At 36.9% G+C, this 19,098-nt stretch overlaps 1 protein-coding gene across 1 annotated transcript in view; it reads right to left on the bottom strand.

Moving 5' to 3' along the window:
• Positions 1-387: 387 nt before the first annotated feature.
• The window catches only part of ASCC3 (activating signal cointegrator 1 complex subunit 3), a 344,503-nt gene continuing 325,792 nt past the window's right edge, over positions 388-19,098 (bottom strand). Inside the window, exons 38-42 of the mRNA XM_059177004.1 lie at positions 9,035-9,186; positions 6,996-7,143; positions 3,561-3,770; positions 1,268-1,443; positions 388-1,185 (exon numbers count right to left, since the gene is read on the bottom strand). Of these exons, the coding sequence (XP_059032987.1) occupies positions 1,038-1,185; positions 1,268-1,443; positions 3,561-3,770; positions 6,996-7,143; positions 9,035-9,186 (834 nt within the window). The 3' untranslated portion in view covers positions 388-1,037. The remainder of the gene's footprint in view (positions 1,186-1,267; positions 1,444-3,560; positions 3,771-6,995; positions 7,144-9,034; positions 9,187-19,098) is intronic.

The raw sequence follows: 19,098 nt of genomic DNA, 5'->3' as shown, positions 1-19,098 counted from the left end.
TTTCCAAGGGTAGAATATAATTCTACTAGACTGTAGCTTACATGGACATGGGATTCTAACAACATTTTAGTTTGAAAAAGGTATCTTTCATGATGGAAACCGTATGGACAGAGAGATACTTCCTTTATCACAAGTGAAAACCTACCTGTAGGGGTTGGAAATATTCTGTGTTTGCCCAAACTTGTCTTGGGAAGTATAAAGATGAAGAAGAGTACTGTGTGGTCTGTCCATGTTACGACACGAATTAGACTGCACTTCTCTCCTTGTGTAAATAAATACATAAGAAAAAGTATGGAAGCGAAGTCTTAAAGTACAGGTCACGAAAGGAAGAGAAGACTAAGGGGGAATAAATGGGAAGGAAGGAGAGATAATCGAATCAGTCTGTGCTGAAGTGGCACTCTCAACATTTTATTTCCACCAGTTACAGTATCTACATTTTCTAAGATCAGTATATTCGGTTTTCTTTATCATCATTGGGCTCTGCAATATAATTTTACATTATATATTATTAACATTTTTGACTATAAGAAATTCTGAAACTACATGTGATCCAAGTATAAATTTTGCTAATGACCGACATTATGTGCCTCCATACAGATTTATCTTAATGTGTTTTATGCGGCAGGGTTAGAAATCTCTTACCACAAACCCTAACACTGTCACTTCTCAGTGTAGCTTCCCTTAGAAAAAAAAAATGAACCAACATTCTTGTAAACATTACACTGTGAGATGCAAAACTGGATGGGTAATTTTTAAAATCTCATTTCAAGAGACACAAAGTTTCTCCTACATGCGTGTTCATTTCACATATCAAGAAACCCATGAAGACGACGCTATAAAAGGCAACAATTGTGAAAAGGCACCGCAGCTAGCCTTGTGCCGCTGGAGTGAATACTGCGGCCACTGTCGATTTCCTGGGTGTCTTGAGGTCAGAAGTTGATTCCACCAAGGCAAACATCAAGTAATTCGACTTCGTCTAGATGAATGACCAGCCAGACTTCTTAACCACTTCTCTCCGATGGATTGTTCGGGTCAGATTACTTCACTTCCAGGTCAGTCAAGGCCTCAGAGACCTCCTCGTTGACCTGGGCAGAAATGCTTGCGGGTGTGACATTGAGATGAATGTCATACTGCTGGTCCAGGCCGAGGTAGCAATCGCTCATGAGATAGAGTGTGTAGATATACCTAAAACATGAAAACAGAACAAAACGTAAAACCACAGACATCTTTAATACTTGCAGAACTCTGGTGGTGAGGTTCTGCTTACCTTCCAGGTAGTTCAGGCGTATAAAAAGAAATGGAAACAACGTGATGATTTCGAACATATCCTACTCTTTTCAAAGCGATAAGTTCTCTCTTATCCACTTCTCCTAGTATCAAAAACCATCCTTCATCTTTTAATTTGGGAAATCGGGGAGTAACTGCATGGCTGTCTTGCTTTCCCTGTAAACCAGAAAAAAAAAAAAAAAAAGATAAACCATTAATAATGTCTAGACTTTCTATGCCCCTTGGTTGTGGTTAAAAGGCTAAGTTGTTTTCCTTGACGGCCATAAATCTACATGGTTCAGTATATCTATTTGGGATGTTTTAAATTTTCTGGTTTGGTGTCTTTGACATGCTATCACCTACTATTTTTCAGTCATCTTGAAGCACATTATAGATACTACTTTGTGGCTATAACCCCCAGAATATTTGGCTCAGTTAGAACAGAAAGCCCTGAATCTTATCACCAAATTAGTAAATTCTCACATCATTCTTGTAAGTGATATTAATACCCCAATTGCAGATGAACGAACTAAGATATAATCATGCTAACTAAATCTTCCAAAGCCTTATTCAAAAGAAACTGATACCTAGAGGGAAAAGACATCAAGACTAGACCCTGGACCTCAAGATAATACAGACTATGTAATATAAATACTTTCCCTCGACCCAAGAATAAAACTCACATAAAAAAGCACATATTCTAATATGGCAATATTTAAAAATCCTTTCTTCGAGGAATGGGAAATTGTAAGCCAAGCGATTTGTAAAATACATTAATCAGCAAAATCTAAGAACCTACATCACCATAATGGCAGCACTTGAAGTCTTTAGATGGATTTTACGAAATATGAGATTATTTTAGTGATTCTTTTAAGACAATGACATTATGGCATAAAATTTACTAATAATGACATGCTCTCAATCACACATCATTAAATATTCTAGAGGGAGATGCTGCACTTAAGACATTTTAAAAGGGTCTGAGAGCAATGCATTTTTACAGCATTTAGAACAAATTGAGAGTTTTTCTAGTATGATTAAGTCTAGTATGATTAAGTCTAATTTTTAAGGAGTAATGGTAAGGTAGAAAAATCTTAGTTGTTTTCCCATGATTTTATCTGTATGATTATTACTATCTTTTTGTATAAGCTGGGATAAATTAGGTCATCTAAAAATGCTCATATTAAAGCCTTTGGACTATCAGAGGCCAATCAGTTCATACTTACACTGACTGATTTTTAGAATTAGAAATTAAATGAGATGGGATCCAAAGGCACAGTGCTAAAAAGATGTAATGACAGATAGCTCCTGCCCGCTCTCTATTTGAAACAGAGCGAACAGTACTCATTAACAACAGCCTCATTCTTGAAGGCTTATTTTATTTTATTTTTAAAATTTAAATTCAATTAGCAAACATATAGCATATTCTTAGTTTTTGGTGTAGTGTTCAATGATTCATTGGCTGCATATAACATCTAGTGCTCATCACATCACGTGCCCTCCTTCATCTGAGGACTTATTTTAGATATGGGAGTGCCCTGATGGTACGGGGTGACACAGAAGACAAGTTCTTTATTTCAATTATTATGGTACTAAAAACTAATCTGCTCACATGCTCTGTACTAATATTCTTAGGCGGCTGAATGTTTAAGTTTCTGTGTCATAAGTAACAGAAAAGACCAGAGTAATTTAAAATAAGCATGTTGTAGATTTGTTGCCTGTATGAACACTGGCAAAGTTCTCTCGTGTGCCTTCTAGTGAAGAAAGCAGGAAGATGTGGCAACTGAGGCATAGAATAAAACACTTTCGTGTCTTATTCAAACTCAGCGCTGAGTAGGAAAGCTCTGCCCTCCTGTGCACCTGGCTAGCTGTGGTTTCTATGTCTCAAAGTGCCCATGGGTAGTGCTTCTCTAACCTTAAAAATCTTTTGCGGTGCTGGGTACAAGGATTTTGAGATTTCTCCCCACCTCCCCTAGATTCTGATGCAGCCAGTCTGATAAGTAGGGCCAGAGAATCTGTACTCCAAATCCCAGGAAAATTCAGGCCTGAGTAGACAGACCCCATGAACACAGGACTCCAGGCAAGATAGTATTATGTAAGGTGCATATTCTGGGGCTGACAAGTGGCCCATGAGGACTGACTGGTTCCAGAAGACTGACTCTTGCTGCTTAAGGCCAGTTGAGAAAGCAGGATTCATCAGTGACACGGACACATTAGTAATATAAAAGCTATGTGTGGTGGCGCATGCCGGGATCTGGTGTGAAGCATTTGAGAATGGAAACCAAACACCATACCTTGTGGAACCCAAAGTGCACTCGCTGCAGGCTGACTTGAAGCACATACTCTTGATCAGCGTGCAATCTGATCCACCTGTTGTCATTTCGCTTGTCTGAAGTCAGTGTTGTGATAGAGAGTTCACCGTGTCCCTCCACTGAGTCATCCCACCAGCCTTTAACGCTTAAGCCAACATCTATCACTGGCAAGCGGGATAAGAAATTCCACGCCTGAATAAAAAACAGAAGAAAAATAATAAGGAACGGTTAATGGAAAATGCAGTGATCAAGAAACTGTGCTTTGAACAAAATCAGCCTCTTTGTCTGGAGATTCATCTAGATCCGCTGCAGTTGTAAGAAATAATACAGAGAGATCCTGTGCACTGTTTCCCCAGTTTTCCCAACGGTAGCATTTTTCAAAACTAACGTACAATATTGATACAGGATAGCGACACTGACACAATCCACAGTTCTTACTCAGATTTCCGAGTTTTTCTTGTACTCATTTGTTGGTGGGTAAAAATAGTGTGCTTTTAATCTCTGTAGTTTAAAGTCCTTTTAAAAGCAACTAAAAAATTATTAATCATTCGCTAAACGTGTCATGTGACTCCTTCACTATAAATCCCGCCTAGATACTGAGTGGCTACTGACTACACTCAACAGTTAGTTTAAAAAAAATGTTTGTTTTCAGCTGGTCTGCTTTAGAGGAACATCTGGTGTAACATATACATGACTTCTAAGGCAGACGGCTTTACTGGGGGATATACAATTTGAAAAAAATAAAAGTTGTGATGCAATTGTTGATGTCACTCAGCATCACTCACTGACTACTGACTGTACAAAATGATTTGTTTGTTCAGATTCCAAATTTATTCTGAGAGGGAAACATTTCCACATGTTTGTATATTACTAGGAACCCTGTAAGGGTCCTTCTAGAAATAAATATGTGCTTTTGGCATTACATTGAGAATACCAATTAAAATGATGCATATTAAAGGGATAGAAAATATTTTACCAATTTTATTCTTGCTCTTTCAATTGAAAGGCATTTTGAGAAATCAGTATGCATACAGCAAGTACTCATCTTTAACAAATGAATTTCTAAGTCTACAGAAAGAATGTAACAAAATAAACTTAATGTTATCCAATAACACTGTTACCTTTTCCTAACACTTATAATTATTTAGAATATTACTATCAGTCAAGAAAACTTCTCAATATATTGGTTGGTTTTATCAGTTGTTAGCTTCTAAGTTTTTAAAAGTGCATGAATACTTTAATTTTGTATTTTCTTTTCTTTCTTAACTCTATACCATCGAATTCCTCATAGGCTTTGATGTTCTGTTTGCTAAGACTTCAGCGCTGCCTAGTGTACCTAATTGAAATGAAGTAGCCTTGATGAATCAAACTACCCCTTAGGAATTCAAAAAATGCAAATCTAATGCAAATTTTCAATCCACCTACAATCCTATAACTTGTCTTGTGAATCCAAAATTATGTCTGGAAGAGATCTTGAAATAGCCAAGCTACAGAATGGTCTACACTGTGCTTCGAGGTACCATATGGCCTATCCCCTGCTAGAATCAAGAGTCACTGAGCATAGAAGCTATACCATTTGATGTTCTAAGTCTGGCCAGGGTGGGAGAGTGAAGAAGGGACACTTAAATACACAATTTTTGTCAAGCATTTAACTTGGTGAGACAACACAAGTAACATTTACTGCACGAAGCAAGACCATGTTTCGTTACTTATACTATTAACTTAGTTACCAAAGGTGTTTTCAGTTATTAGCAACTTGTTGGGATTTTACTTTATGAGGCTCCCAAAAATCAGATCTGGTTTTTATGTATATGTGATCTTTTTTTGTAGCACGATATTATTATTATTCATCCTTATGTACACATATATTTGTTGGGTGTGTGTATGTATACACACACACACACACACACACATATAAAAAAACACAAGCTATTTTTAAGGAAACTGCTAAGACATTTCAATACCAGCCAAACATATTTATCTGAGGATTAATCTTCATCTATTGAATCAGGCAAGAGCACTGCCATGCATACAATTATTTAATTAGCAGCCAAATCCTCTGCCAGTCAGCAGCCGTTCCAGGCATACTGATGGGGTAGAAGATGCAAATCTCACAGTCGTACTGCTTTTTCTCATTACTACTGCAATTAGCACTTAAATTGATGCTTTAAACATACTAATTTCTGGAATAATTCAGGATTTGTATGTTACCTGGGATCGCCTCACTGCAGAGCCGACACCAGATTGCTCTGCAAATTGAAGCACTTTTGAGCCAAATAACCATCATCATATCAGACTGAGCCAATTTGCATTTGGTTTTAAAGATAACAGAATGGCAATTTATGCAAATAAATTAAGTAAGTTTACTTCTGAGTTCTCCCTGAACTAATTATAACAATGTTCTAATTTTTCATCACATCTAAAACTTGGCTTGAAATCAGTGTATGTTAGGTTAGAAATCTGTTGTTACTAACAGAAGTCTTGTTTTGGTTTAAATATATTGTTTTTATTCATAATTTTGATGGTAATTTAGTTAGAAAGGTAGGTATTTATTATGAATATTTAAGTTGTTTCTTGTGCCAATTTTGAGTTCAACAGAAATTGAACAATCAGACTTTAATGCCTGTAATACTTATTTCTAAGTTACTCAAAACTAAGTTCCATTAGGAAAAAAAAGAACGACATGGTTTGGAAGTTTCTTTAATATCTGCATTTGCAAGTCAATATGTTAATTATGTTATAAATCCTGAATGTTTGGCATGTTTAGGGTAAAACTGCTTAAGACTTAAAAGTCTATATATGCCAAATATTTCTGGCATTGTTCATTCATATTTTTGGCCTTTCCAAAGACAGTTTGGAGACATGACCTATGTTGTCTTTTACAACATAGATTTAGCTTTCTATCTAAGTCATATGGTGTAAAAATAAGAAGTTTACTTAGAATCTAGGAACAATAAAGTGATTAAAAGGGGAGGGTATAAGAACGTAGCTGAGGGAACTGCATGAAAGTCAACCAACTAAAATTTATACCAAGTGGGTAATGTAGCCTAGTTAGTGATAGACAAGCTACTGTAGGCCTTTCTAAGCTGGTTTAATAGCATTATATGGAATCAACTTCCAATAATGCCAATGTGCTTACTAATTTTTGTTATTGTAATTATTTTTAATACTATTATTAAATTCTGTTCTATATTAGGAAATGCATAAGGCAGCTGAAATACTAATATCCTGCTTCATTTTCATAAAGCTTCATGAGACAGGTATGATATGTCCATGTTCATAATCATAGTAAATGGCATACAGAATTTAAACACGGGTGAGTCTGATCCCAAAACCAAAGCTTTAAGTTAGAAAACTCTTGGTGTAATTTCCCAGACAGAATAAGGAAGCTTTGAAACACAGAAACAATGGCCTGACCTGCTTCATTTTCACAGCTGGCAGTTCATTTTCCATCATGGAGCTGAATACATGGTCTTTCCCTCCACAGGCATGGATCAGTTCCGGAAGGCAATCAATGACGCCATGGCCCCCACCACGTCCGCCCTTTATACCTGGGCTCCATTTCCTGGGAAATAATACCAGCATTAACCAACGAATTCTTTCATAGAACAAATGAGAATTCCTGACATTGGTCATTTACCTAATGAGGACAGTTTTTTATTTTTTTATTTTTTTTAAAAAGATTTTATTTATTTATTTGATAGAGATTACAAGTAGTCAGAGAAGCAGGCAGAGAGAGAGAGAGGAAGCAGGCTCCCCGCTGAGCTGAGAGCCTGATGTGGGGCTCGACCCCAGGACCCTGAGACCATGACCTGAGCTGAAGGCAGAGGCCTTAACCCACTGAGCCACCCAGGTGCCCCTGAAGACAGTTTTTTAAAACTAAGATTACTCTCCAACTTTTTAAAGGCCATTATCATTAAGTTTTAAAGTCAGCCAGATTATCTAATACATCAACCCAAGGCAGTATGGCTATTATGACATAAGATGCATAAATCAAATGTGAGCTCAGTAACAAGCAGGGTTTACAGGGAGGGGGTGCGTGTCTATAGGAAGGCACTAATGTATACTAGTGCTTCTATGTGGTTCAAGCGCTGAACTGGAGCCCTGGGAGGTCTCTTTAATGGATGCAGGCAAGTGTCTTTAACACAATTACCTGAATAAAATTTTCATTTTAAGTTGTTGGGAACATACAGTTAAAAGCACATTTTGGGAATCTTTGAAATTTCTATAGCACAATAGTGGCAGAGCCCCAAGAACACAGTCCACCTAAATTTTACTCTCTATTTCCTGTTTATACAGCAAGAAGAAAAATACAATTGAAATCATATAAATATAGTGCTTTTCAGGGTGACAGCAAAGAACTGGATCAAATCTCCTAGACCCCAAGCAGCTTTCCATAACAGATCTGCGTGCTGTGTTACAATAGTACCCTTATGTACCTACTTTATTGTTGAAACCCAACTCCCGTAACTTTTAATACCGTATTGGAAGGGTTCCTGAAACTGAGCTGCAGACATGCGGTGTCTACTTTTCTCCTCATGCACCTGCCGCTGGTGTGGCTCACTCTCTGAATGTTCGTTTTAGTGTCTAGGACATCCCGTGGTGGGGACTGAAGCACCATGGAAATAACTGCTTTGGAACCCAGTACACTTGAGTCCAACTGAGGGACTTTCTGAGGGGACCCCCATGTGTGTGTGAGGTTCTGGTTGGCATCTGTATCTAGATGCCTCAAATGAGCGTACCCTTAGTCCAGCTGACAGGAGGAAATGGGTACATAATGCCAACCTACAGCTGCACTGTTCCGTTTGTCTACATGACTGTGAACCAACATTTGGCTGCAAAGTATCTCTCAACCGAAGTGAAACACTGGTGTGAAACCAACACTTTCATTTAAACACCTGTAAACTGTACTGTTCTTTTTCCTGCTAAAATATTTGCAGCTATGTACACAGGACCTACAGGTTAAGTAATCTGATAACAGAAACCCTTCTTTTTAGTACAGGTTCTATCTCAGGCTGCTAGTATGTATAACTACCCAATTTTGGACATTTTGTAGATGTGCAATTTACCTCTGACAGGGGATTTCAGATCCCTCAAATCTATGGTGCAATACGAGAAACTAGTCATTTACTTTGGTTTAGATCACAGGGCACTTTCACAACTTCTTTCAAAATAAAGGCTGATATTGTAAAGGAATAAATGCAGTTAACATAGAAATGAAAGTAATGTTGCAAACAGAAAACAAGGGAAGGGTAAAATGAATTGTGATTCAGCTTGTGGTAGATGTTCAAATTCCAGCTGAGATCACTGGGCCCTGTCTCCCTCTGGGAAACAGGCATTTTCACTTAAAGAATCAATATCCTAGACATAACATGAAATTCCAGCGGCCACACATGTAAAGAAAATATTATTTTTGAAATTAAAAAAGCCAATTAAATTGAAATTACAACTATTACCTGAAAACATGAAGATGGTGGTGTTCTATGTTTGGTACTGAAAGAAGAGAAGAATCCTTTAACCACCGACCCTGGATCACCATCTGAACCAGATTGGTGATATTTAGGGCTGTCACCAGCCAGCCCTGGTTTGCAGCCACATCCAGCATTGCCTGCAGGGGAAAAAAAATCCACATATTACAAGAATACCATGGCACTTGCCTTCTCCATTGGGGATCTCATGTTAACCTTAACAGAAAACAAACAAACACAAAATAAGCATTATACCTCTAAATTGCTATAATCAAAATGAAAACCAGAAAGTAAACCACAGTTGGATTGGAAAGAATGAACCAGAACTCTCAGTAGCATCTGTTGCACATTACTTCTTATAAAGTGCCAAATATTTAGCTTTTCTAAGGGTAGCAAATATAGCCAGGTTATACTGGAAACCAGTAATAAAACAAAGAGAAAGACTCAGTGTACTTTACGAACAAATATCTCTATAATTCACTGTATGAAAAGCATTAGAAACTGCACCTAAAGAGTAAATCTCAGGAAGTCTTATCCAAATTTAATATAGATAATGGTAAAGCAATAGGTTTTCTTGCCAAAAATTTAGTTTCTCCCAAAAGCAGGCTGAAAACAGAGACCTGGTTTTCAATAAAAATAATACACTACATACTTACAAATGGGGCAACTGCCAGTGGTCCAAGTGGAATGATGCGAAGCTATTCATATTAGTCTATACATTTAATCTAATGTTTTATGGACAAACAAACGGCTGCATTTGCTTAAGGCAAAACTAAACAGTGAAATCTTATTTAAACAAAGGAGAAGTTTACACAGGCAAAGCTATTTCAATTAAATTAGATTCTGGAGAATGCTGACTTAAAGACACATAAGTTAATATCATGATCTGAGGCAGCTACTTTATACAGTTTGAGAAGTGTATTCTCTTATTTTAGGGAAATGAAGATATGAAGATAGGATAAAAGAGATGTACCTAGTAAATGCTGAAAATGATAGTATAAATGGTAAATGACTCATGGCCAAAATATTTATAAAATGTTGTATTAAACTATTAGAACATTTTTAGAAATCATTGTCAAGGCATATTATGCTAGCAAAATTAATTTGTTATACTACTTAATATGACAGAGGCAGCCACATTTTTCTTCTAAATTTTGAATTTCCTATTCTGTGTCCTCTAACTTAACAAACAGTAAAATTGTTTAAAAACGTCTGGCTAAACTAATCTGTTGTCTTTTTATATACATTACAGGGAAATTCATCAACATTTCTGGCTTTTATGACTAATGTGATAAAATGGTCAAAGTGGGTTTTAGCACCTGTGAGTCTACCATATACGATAAAGCCTCAGACTGGTACAAGAGATGTATTTATATGGGTGCTTATCAATGTGTATACATGTATGAGTGCGCATGTTCATCAATCTAGGGAAAATCCACTTCCATTCTTCCCATTTCTCTACAGAGCTGATTAAAATGCTTTGCCTTTCTTTGAAGTATATGAGACAAAAGATCATGATTTTAAAAAAAGCATTAGTTCATAAGTCACAACTCTTGAGTTCTGTAAGGCAACAGAAAAGAAAAAAGAAATGAATAATCATATCTAATATGGTATCACGATGGTGTTAGAAGTTGTAAGGTGGGGTAACTGTGACGATTTTACTTGTGATTTTACATTATAACTTGACTGGAAATAAATTCCAGATCAAAAGCTCACATACAAGAAGAGCTGGATGGATAGACCATATGTTTTTAACTTTGAAGTTTTCATGATGAAGTTGAAAGATTTCATAAAATTTATGAGCGTTCCCCACAATTTTTCATTGTATGATCCAGATGTGAAAATGTAAAAAATCATGCAAAGTGATTGCTTACATGAAGTAAATGAAAAGCCATGTCATGAATTGAAAACTATTATTTCTCTTGTTTTAATTTTGAGAAAAGCAGGTAGAGAGAAAAGGCAGGTAGAGAGACCAAGAATCTGGGATGAAAAAAGGTTTTGCAATTACCCAAATGTGGTGAATGAACGTTGCTCTCTGCTCAATCATTCCCTAGTCGGGTCTGTTTTCTCTGCTCTCTACCTCCGCCCCCATCACAGTCTTATGCGCAGACCTTCAACAACAATCACCTGGAATAATATAACTGCCTCTTCATCTTCATTCTCAACTAATTTTTCTTCAATCCATATTTTATATGGTTATCAATGATCAGAGAGGAGACAGGGATCCTACCATTCGTCTGCTCAGGTTTCTTCAATAGCTTTGCACCACACAGAGGACAAAGCCAGCACTTCTCTGCATGGCAGTTCTGGTCTGTGATCTAGCTGTTCCTAGATTTTCACTCCGGCCCTTCCCTCCCTGTACTCCTATTATAGCATTACTACATTACTGCTGTTTCTCCAAATTTACTCTTATTCCTTCCGTTCTCTTTTGGCAAATCCTGCTCTACTTGTTTACCTGGGAAATTCCGATTCATCCTTCCTGTCTAGTTCAAAGTCTACTTCTTACTGTGGAGTCTCCCTGATTCTTCCAGATGGACTGCAGATATTCCTTTCTTCTCCCATGAGTCAGCAGCTCTTGATACACGCCACCGTTATCCTATTGTGATTCTGTTTACACATGAACTCTTTAAACTACAGATTTCTTGATGGCAGGAATCTAGAAATATTCTGTTAACTCAAGCCCAGTGCACTCAAGGTAATATCTGTTGTCTGAGAAATGTTGGTAAAAATCCAATTGCAACGATCATAACAACCTTCTGCCTAAGTTATTGCACACTTGCCAAAGAAAAAAATTCCAAGGTTTTAGTGTCAAACAGACATAGATTTCAGTCCTAATTTTGTCCCACTTACTATGTGAATCTGGGGAAATTTCTTTTTTTTCTTTTTTTAAAGATTTTATTTATTTATTTGACAGATCACAAGTAGGCAGAGAGGCAGGCAGAGAGAGAGGAGGAAGCAAGCTCACCACTGAGCAGAGAGCCTGACACAGGGCTCGATCCCAGGACCCTGGGGTCATGACCTGAGCTGAAGGCAGAGGCTTTAACACACTGAGCCACCCAGACGCCCAGAATCTGGGGAAATTTCTTAGCCCTACTCTGCTAGGCTTCTCATTTACAGAAGGGGGCATTATACCTTATTATACCTCCTTGCAGGGGTGTTATGAGGGTACAGTGAGAAAATGTACTATGCAAGGTATCGAATATACCGCCTGGAACACAGTAAATCTTAACAAAGAGGTCTCTATTTTTAAAGTTTTCCTGTGATATGATGAAAAGAACACCCTAAAATAGTCCATTCTTTCTAACAGATTTCCTTTCTGCCTTTTGGTGTTGATTTCTGGACTGAGTAGTACAGGGCTTTGAGGGGCAGGACATGGAAGGTCAGAGCAGATGAATGGAATGGACAAAAACAGTTCATCAGGACAGGCGTCCAAATACAAGAGAGCCAGAGGAAAAAGCTAATGACAGTCCCAGGGTCTCAGGCTGAGCTGGAGGATGTGGGCTTGGATCTCAGTGTGAGTAGGGAAGCCTGTGTTACTGTTCAGAGGTACATACTTAAAGAAGCTAAGGCCAGGTGATGGTCTGGGCAAATGGATGTGAGGGTCCTGATAGCCTGTACTGACCTACCTTTGTATGACTGAGCCCAGGATGGATTCCCTGTGTCTCACTGACTTTGAGAGCAATCTTCCTCATAGGTAAAGGCTAATAAGGTATCTGCTCCTCCCCAGAGTGGGGCTGACTTTGGTAGCAGCTGGAGATCATGGCTCAGTTCTCCAAATCACCTTAAAGTCTCTTACAGAGATCTAATGCTCAACAACAAAGGTAGTTTTTAGTACATGGAGGAGATAGAACTCTGGAGATTCTTAACCAGTTTAGCATAAACATTAGGCAAATACTTAATCCCCCTTTACCTCACATCCACTTTCTACTTGGCACGCTACTTGCACGGCAAAGCTAGGATGATTCTAAGTATAGGGGAAAATGGATGGGCACTGACTGTGTGTATGAAACTTTCTCCTACTAAGTTGAAATGAACTTCAGTTGATTGATGATTGAGAATTCTTTGCCATTTCCAGCTGTGATAAGATGGAAATATAATTTCTAGCATTGTATTCATTTATCAAGTTATGCTACAATTAAAACCTTATCATAATTAATAGAAACTGTGGAGCTGTCATTTACTTATAGGAGAGAAGGTGATGAGCTTGGTTTTTAATACATTTTAACTGAGATGCTGCTGGGAAGCCAGGTGAGAAGTCCAGGTAAAAACTCAAGAACTTCTGAAGTCCTTGGCTTTATGCCACAGTAAAACAACCACCACCACCAACTATAAAAATCAACGCCACCCCTCACTCCTAAAACAATAAAAAAATTAAGTGTTTAGAAAATGGGGGCTTTCTGGAAAAATTTTTTAAGCTCTAGGAGTCTTGGAGCCAAATGCATGCTTTATGACTTGAATCTAACTCATGTCTTGAACATTTATTTTGAATCAATTTCAAGAATTCTCTAAGCATATCAGGCTTGGTCTTAGCATTTAAATTCAACCACATTTTCATGGTGGTGTTACTACTTTGGCAAAAGACATATTTATCAAATCTAGTCTACTTTTTCTTGTCTTCTGCCACTATACTATACTTAAAATGCAAGCTTGACAACATCTCTCTGTCTGTATTATGGCAGATAAAATTTCATTCAATTATTAAAAGTCCCAAACACTGAATTACATGTTAAAGTCAAGCTGTATAGACTGTATGCATATATGGTGTGAGTAAAATATTTGGGTAAGAATGCACAGACTATAATACACTTTCGTAAATAGCTCACCCTTAATCCAAAACAATACCAAGTATGAGGAAGGGTATCCGTACCATCCTCCTTTCACAGATGGAAAAATAGAAGCTTCCAGGTGTTCAGTGGCTATGTAATCACACCAGTCAAAATGAAATTAAGACTTGATCTTGGTTTTCCAATTAATTACCTGCGTTTGTTACACCATATTCCATTACTGCTTAATGATTTACATTGACTTTGGCTGTTTTTTTAAATTAATTTTTTTTTTTTTTTTAATTTTAAGTAGGCTCTACACCCAGTGTGGGGCTTGAACCCATGACCCTGAGATCTGAAGTCACTTGCTCTACTGACTAAGCCAGCCAGGCACCCCTACCCTGTCTTATTTCGAGAAGGATTTAACCTAACCTTTCTCCCCTACATAACAGAAAAACACAAATTCCAGACAAAATAATTAGGCATTTCATCAATTACTGTCTCTGTATGAATTTTAACAATACAATTCTCAAAAACTTAAAATTTTGAAATTAATTGAATCCATCATTTGGTAATGAGTACATGTTAATATTTTATAGGTAGGCATTACATATCTTTTGGAATCCAACTGAATTCTGAATTTAAGCAATTCAAGGGTAACACAGGAACTTTGAGTACTGTGACTGAATTAAAGTCAACTTCATTGGAAGGAAACAGAATTGCTGACCAGCAAAAGAAAAACTATCATTCAATATACATTAGGAGTTATTGAGAGGAAGATAATATGATGAAGCTCTAAGGCCTATTATTTAAAAATCTATGCATTTATTTGAAAAGTCTGTGAATTAGTCCTTGGTGTCATCAAGGCGTTGGGGCTGTAGAGTGTACATATGGTGCGAGACAGATGACTGCCAGCTCCTCCACCCTTAGTGTTCTGACTTATTCCCTCCTTTTCCCCTCCCTTTATCCTTTCCTCTCTTTAAGGAACTTTTTCTCTTTTTCCTCACATCTCCTGCTAGTCATCCTTGTGTACCTAGTGGTAGCGTAGGGACTGCAGCAACCACATGAAAATAAGATTATGACAAAGGCTGAAATGGCTAGATAATGTTGCTACTTGTGTTAAAATTAGATAACATAAAGATGATAAACTGACAGAGTTTAAGAGAAAGATTTATTTAGTCTAGAGTGAGAGAAAAGGATTTTCATTAATTTATAGAAGTCAAGTGACTACTTATAGAATGTCATGAGAATTGCAAAATACTATGGAAAGATCGTCAGCAACAAAGTCTGTGAAACTCACAGCCAAGAGGAGTCTAAGGACATGACAACTAAACGTGAGGTGGTACCTTGAATGGGATCCTAGAAAAGGAAAAGGGCATTACACTGAAGAATTCAGTGGACTTTTGTTAATAATAATGTATCAATATTGGTACATTGATCATGGACAATGTACCTTATTAATGTAAGAAGCTATATTACAGGAAAACTGCCTGTGGGAGGAGTAGGCCCTCTCTGAACTATCTTTGCAACTTTTCTGTAAATCTAAAACTGTTCTAAAATATAAAGGTTATTAAAAAAAAAAAAACTATGGAAATTCATCCAAAGCAGCTTGTTAAAACATTTGTTGTTAGACATCTGCTAGAAAATGCACTATGTGGTTCAAGGGCTCCCAGAAGTTTTACAATGATGGGAAAACCTGGGAAAAAAAAAAAACAAAAAAAAACCGGCTTTCTTGACAGAAAGGCATACTCCTTTAAAGGTTCAGGTCAGTTGCAAGTAATGATACAGTATTTTGTCAATAATTAAAATGCTATAAGTACATTTATAAGACTCTTTTTCAATAGCAACAGTTGTTCACTGTAACTTTCTCCTGAACTTTTACCCCCAGAAGGTTAGCATTCAGGAAGCTCAGCTGCTGTCTAACAAACTTAATTAATCAAAAAGTCATTTCCGAGCTGTAACTATGAGTAAAAGCGCTTCAAGTGTGCTAGCAAGCCTACAAGTTAATCAAAATGCTAATGCAGTACAAATTAAAGTTGTGATTAACATTTCACAGTAGCTGCTTAAGTGAGTTGATCACACAAATGGGTTAAGCATTACTCATTTCCTATAGCCCCAACCGGGAAAAGGGTTGTTATGTGGGTATGAGGAGAGGAGCTGGGGGTAGAAGGATCCTTCATAATAGCATCACATCATCAATAAACCATCACCAAATTGTCATACAAAAGCTTTCAGGTAGAGTCACCCAGGGGGAAACAGCCTTCCAAATTATATTACAGTCCTTGAGGGGAGATTGCCTATAAATCCACAAGAATAAGTAAAGTTGTTTAAGACCTCAAAATCCACACACATTTGTGTTAGTTTTGGAAATACTACACGCATCAGCTCTGTGTTGCTTCTTGGGGAGGGGGGAATGGTACCTTGTTTTAAGTGTTGTTTCCCGCATTCTACTGAGGAATTAAAATGTATCTTTGATACATGAAAAAATATCTACCAACTGGATAATGATTTTATATTTATTAAGTTTTTATTTTGATTCTAACATTTTGATGGCTAACATATGGTGTTATATTAGTTTCAGATGTACAATACAGTGATTCAACTGGATGGTAATTCTGCACCATAGTGTGGATCTCTGCACTTGGAAAAATAGTCATTCAGGATTAAGTTCATTTAGAATTATTTGCTTTTAAATAGTCATCCATTAACAAAACTTCATGAGGCTTCCATGGCAAGATCTGAGCTCCTGGTAGTTTTGCCAGGAAAGCAGCCTGAATTAGACTTCCCTGTCTCCATGAATTTGATAAGGTCACACTCATGTTTATAATAAACAGACTACATTTGTTGGTAGACAATACAGATTTGGCAGATAATCTCAAAAACACTGTGAGAATCCACACATAATAAATCTCCCTTTTAATCCTCTCCTAATAAAGAACTAGAAAGAAAAAGTGAAATATTTATGCATTCCATTCACCATGATATATTGAAATGTACTATATGCCAAGAATTATGTCCAACTCATCTTTGTCAGTGAGATTATAAATAGTTATTGATAAGGTTCCAGCCTACTTTGGATGATGCGAAATCCTCCAAATACATGCTCATAGTATTAATATTCCTTGAAACATATCCAATATTTAAAACTCAATAGTGTAATTTTCATTTTAGGATCCTTTAAAGACTTGAGTTACAGCAATTAATTATTTTTTTAAACTTCTTTAGATTACAGATTGCTAAATACATATAATCCAATTTTGGAAGCCTAGAAATTATTTACTTATAATCCAGCCATCTTTTTCTCAAAATGATCTGAAGTCTATTGTGCTGTATTGTCCACTTAATCTTTTCATTTGGTCTAATTATAAGCATTTAAAAGTGTGAAAGGATTCTAAGAATATATGGAAGATTTTATCTACCATTTGCTATATCAGAACATTTCTTAAGTATTGGGTTAAGGATGTGACCAAGTACTTCTTTTGTTAATCAGAGCAATACCTGGCCTATTTTCTCTGCTAACTGTATTTGACTCTATGATTCTAAAACTTGTTCACTTAATTGACACTGACATTCTTCAATACATTGACGAGCCACTGAGCATGTGCTTAGTGCACCCATAGGTAAATACTCCTCAAAGGTTACATTAGTCTTGCTCCATGGCAGTTTTATCTACTGGCATCATCAAATATTTCTATGCTTTTTAATCTACTACAAATGGAAATACAGACCCAGCCAGACCCATAGTACTTCTCCCTTGAAAAAAATTAAGTCAATGAAAAAATATTCATATCATTGCATCACCTTCTCTCTTATCCTATTCTTTTGTTCTTAACTCCGACAGGTGCATACATACATATCTTAAGTTTATCAGTTCAAGTCTCTTAAACACAGATTGAAAATGCAATGTGTTTTCAGAATAGCTGTGGGTTACAGGAAAAATATGACACAGATTATTTGAAATGTAACACACTTTATCAGACATGGTTTACAAAGACGTCAAATTATTGTTTGAAATTTGGGCTAAACAACCGTTTCACCAGTAAACTTTTAGAATTTATTTTTTGCAAATTTACCAAGGTTCTCTGACTGAAGAGAAGTATAAATACCTACTCAATTCATATACTTCCTACCCTTTCTTTTTGACTAACACCATTTATGACAATAGATAAAGCCTATTAGAACATGTTAGATGGTAACTAGACTATTGTGGTGATCATTCTGCAATGTATACGAATGTCAAATCTCTGTTTTGTACATCTGAAACTAATAAAATACTGTATGTCAATTATATCACAATTAGAAAAAAGTTCTCCCTGCTTTGGTACTAAAAAGACCCAAAAGAACACAAAGCGTGCTAACATTAATTTGAGGGGCATAAGAGCTACATATTGTTTCCCTGTGTGCAAGGGAAGAAAGGCTGAAAACAGTAGTTCCAAAGACCTGAGCAATAAGGAAAATAATGTGAAATGGCAGTTCTTATATTTAAGTTAGGTGCAAGAATTTACAAAACCATGGAAACTTACCTGCCAGAACACAGCTTTTAGGCACTGAATCACCTAGATTATTACCAAAGTAGGTCCCCTGGTTTACCTTTCCCTATTTCCATTAGGACAATAGAATAAAAATTCAATCTATATAAACACGTGCCTTGCTTGGTATGCAGAATATACAAAATACAGAACTTTACACTCTTCCTCAATAGTAAAGAGGAGATGTCTGCTATCTTTTGGGGTGCTGGTAGCTCTGTATCTTGGGGCAAGGAATTGCTGAGATTGCCTATTGCTGCTAGAAGTTCTGAAGTTTTTTTAAAAAAAATCGGTCTGATGGACAAAGACTGCCTTCATGGGAACCCCGTTAGGTGATGGTTATTCACCAGTGAGACGCCAAGAACCTAACCGAAGCAGTGTAGGCAAACTTTGAAGAATGAAAGAGAAACATAAAATATGTGTACGTGTGTTTTAATAGTAAATCTATGTATAGGTTGCTCTAGTATGCCTATACTACATTACAGGATTTTTTTTGTTGTTGTTTAAAGATTTTATTTATTTATTTGAGAGAGAGAGAGACAGTGGGAGAGAACGCATGAGAGGGGAGAAGGTCAGAGGGAGAAGCAGACTCCCCATGGAGCTGGGAGCCTGATGTGGGACTCGATCCCGGGACTCCAGGATCATGACCTGAGCCAAAGGCAGTCATCCAACCAACTGAGCCACCCAGGCGCCCCCATTACAGGATTGTTTTGTAATTATGCTGGCATTTCTCTTTCCCTTGGCAATTGTAGCAGCAATCTGG

Source organism: Mustela lutreola, chromosome 6, assembly GCF_030435805.1.
Source record: "Mustela lutreola isolate mMusLut2 chromosome 6, mMusLut2.pri, whole genome shotgun sequence".
Taxonomy (NCBI): domain Eukaryota; kingdom Metazoa; phylum Chordata; class Mammalia; order Carnivora; family Mustelidae; genus Mustela; species Mustela lutreola.
Note: the sequence above shows the minus strand (reverse complement) of the source record. Positions and strands in the feature narration are given on the sequence as shown.